General features: G+C 41.7%; 1 protein-coding gene across 1 annotated transcript in view; it reads left to right on the top strand.

The window, feature by feature from the left end:
• Nucleotides 1-2,139, top strand: part of STAT5B (signal transducer and activator of transcription 5B) — a 59,314-nt gene that overhangs the window by 33,218 nt on the left and 23,957 nt on the right. Inside the window, exon 2 of the mRNA XM_055090805.1 lies at nt 393-530. Coding sequence (XP_054946780.1) covers nt 403-530 — 128 coding nt within the window. The 5' untranslated portion in view covers nt 393-402. The remainder of the gene's footprint in view (nt 1-392; nt 531-2,139) is intronic.

Genomic DNA, 2,139 nt, shown 5'->3' with positions numbered 1-2,139 from the left:
CTTGAGCCATGGCCGCTGAGCCTGCGCGTCCGGAGCCTGTGCTCCGCAACGGGAGAGGCCACAACAGTGAGAGGCCCGCGTACCGCAAAAAAAAAAAAAAAAAAAAAAACCTATAGGCAGTTCTTCCCTTAATTCTGGATTTGTACTTTTGCTTATAGGACTTCAGTACATTTTATAGTCAGAGCTTCATAGACCCAGTTATATACCTTTCCATGGCCACACTGAATTTTGTAAACATTTTGAAGCTAAAATTCAGTTCAAGAATACTGATCTTTAGTCTATCAAAAAGGGCTTAAATGCATTTATCTCTGGCCTTTATAACCGAGTATTTACTGTAATGGATTTAAAAGGGGAAGAAAAAAAGCTCACCCAAACCACTGATTGTTTAACAGATTGTAAACCATGGCTGTGTGGATACAAGCCCAGCAGCTCCAAGGAGATGCTCTTCATCAGATGCAAGCATTGTATGGTCAGCATTTCCCCATTGAGGTGCGGCATTACTTATCCCAGTGGATTGAAAGCCAAGCTTGGTAAGTGAACAAAGTTTTTTCCATCATATTTTGTGAAGCACAAGCATATTGAAGTTTTTTTTAATATATAAATTTATCTATTTTATCCATTTATTTTTGACTGCGTTGGGTCTTCATTGCTGTGCATGGGCTTTCTCTATTTGCGGGGATTGGGGGCTACTCTTCATTGCAGTGCATGGGCTTCTCATTGCAGTGGCTTCTCTTGTTGCGGAGCACGGGCTCTAGGCTCATGGGCTTCAGTAGTTGTGGCACTCGGGCTCAGTAGTTGTGGTGCACGGGATTAGTTGCTCTGCAGCATGTGGGATCTTCCCGGACCAGGGCTCGAACCCATGTCCCCTGCATTGGCAAGTGGATTCTTAACTACTGTGCCACCAGGGAAGCCCCGTATTGAAGTTTGATTGGAAAGACAACATAGTGAATACTCTAAAAGTTGTACATTTATAAAGAAAATTATGTGACCCATGAAAAGGTATTTAATTCCATCTTAAAGTTTAAGAAGATGGAATAACTATTGGGATTTTTAAAAATAGGATTTGTTTCCTTTAATAGTAAATTCTGGCTAAAAGCATTAGAATATTGCTGCTAATAAAAAACAGTTAACAAGTACGTTTTTGAGTGCCTAGCAGTGTTGTTAGTAGAGTTAGTAGAGTTCATAGAAAATGTTGAAGCCCTTGTCCACAAAGAATTTAGTGTTTAATGGGGCAGATAAGGTATGCATATGCATACAGTTTAATAAAGTGTATTGTTAACAAGTTTAACAATGGTGACTTTGGTATTTTCAAATTTATATGTTTTATATATATATATATGTAAAGACTAAAAGACAATACACCAAAATGTTAACAATATGTCTTAGTCGCAGATTTAACAACCATGTTTATTTTTCTTATTTCCCAAATTACTGTTTATATACCCAGGGGGAAAATTGTTTTTAAATTCTTTCAGAATTAGTACAGTGCAGTAGACTGACAACAGGGCTTTTTAATCAACAACGTTATTGCACACCAGGCAGCAGGCTGTCTGCTGTTCTGCTCAGGGCCTGGGCACGTGTTGGTTGGTTACCAGTCTCAGTCTGATCTGTCGTATTCATCAGATGCTTCAGGCCTCCACCGTCATGGCCAGGAGAGCAGGGGTCCTCACTGACAGAGCCCTGGAGAAACCAGCCTTTATGTTACTATTTGAGGCGAGCTGTAAACCCGTTGGTAATGTTGCCTCTGAATAATTGCAGTTGTGTGTGAGTTGCAGATTTCTGTTCAAAAGCTGGAGAGCACCAAAGGAGGGCAATTTTCTAGGCAATTAAAAAAAAAAAAAAAAAAAAAACTCAGCCTCATGTGATTGAAAAAAAAGGAGCTAAATATGAGCATGTCAACTGTACCTCGTTTAGTGCTTTTTCCATTTCATTTTTATTTTCTTTTTCTTTTTTTTTTTTTTTTTTTTCTGTACGCGGGCCTCTCACCGCTGCAGCCTCTCCCGCTGCGGAGCACAGGCTCCGGACTCGCAGGCTCAGCGGCCGTGGCTCACGGGCCCAGCCGCTCCGCGGCATGTGGGATCTTCCCGGACCGGGGCACGAACCCGTGTGCCCTGCATCGGCAGGCGGGCTCCCAACCAC

The sequence above is a fragment of the Physeter macrocephalus genome, chromosome 14, assembly GCF_002837175.3.
Source record: "Physeter macrocephalus isolate SW-GA chromosome 14, ASM283717v5, whole genome shotgun sequence".
NCBI classification, from domain to species: Eukaryota; Metazoa; Chordata; class Mammalia; order Artiodactyla; family Physeteridae; genus Physeter; species Physeter macrocephalus.
Note: the sequence above shows the minus strand (reverse complement) of the source record. Positions and strands in the feature narration are given on the sequence as shown.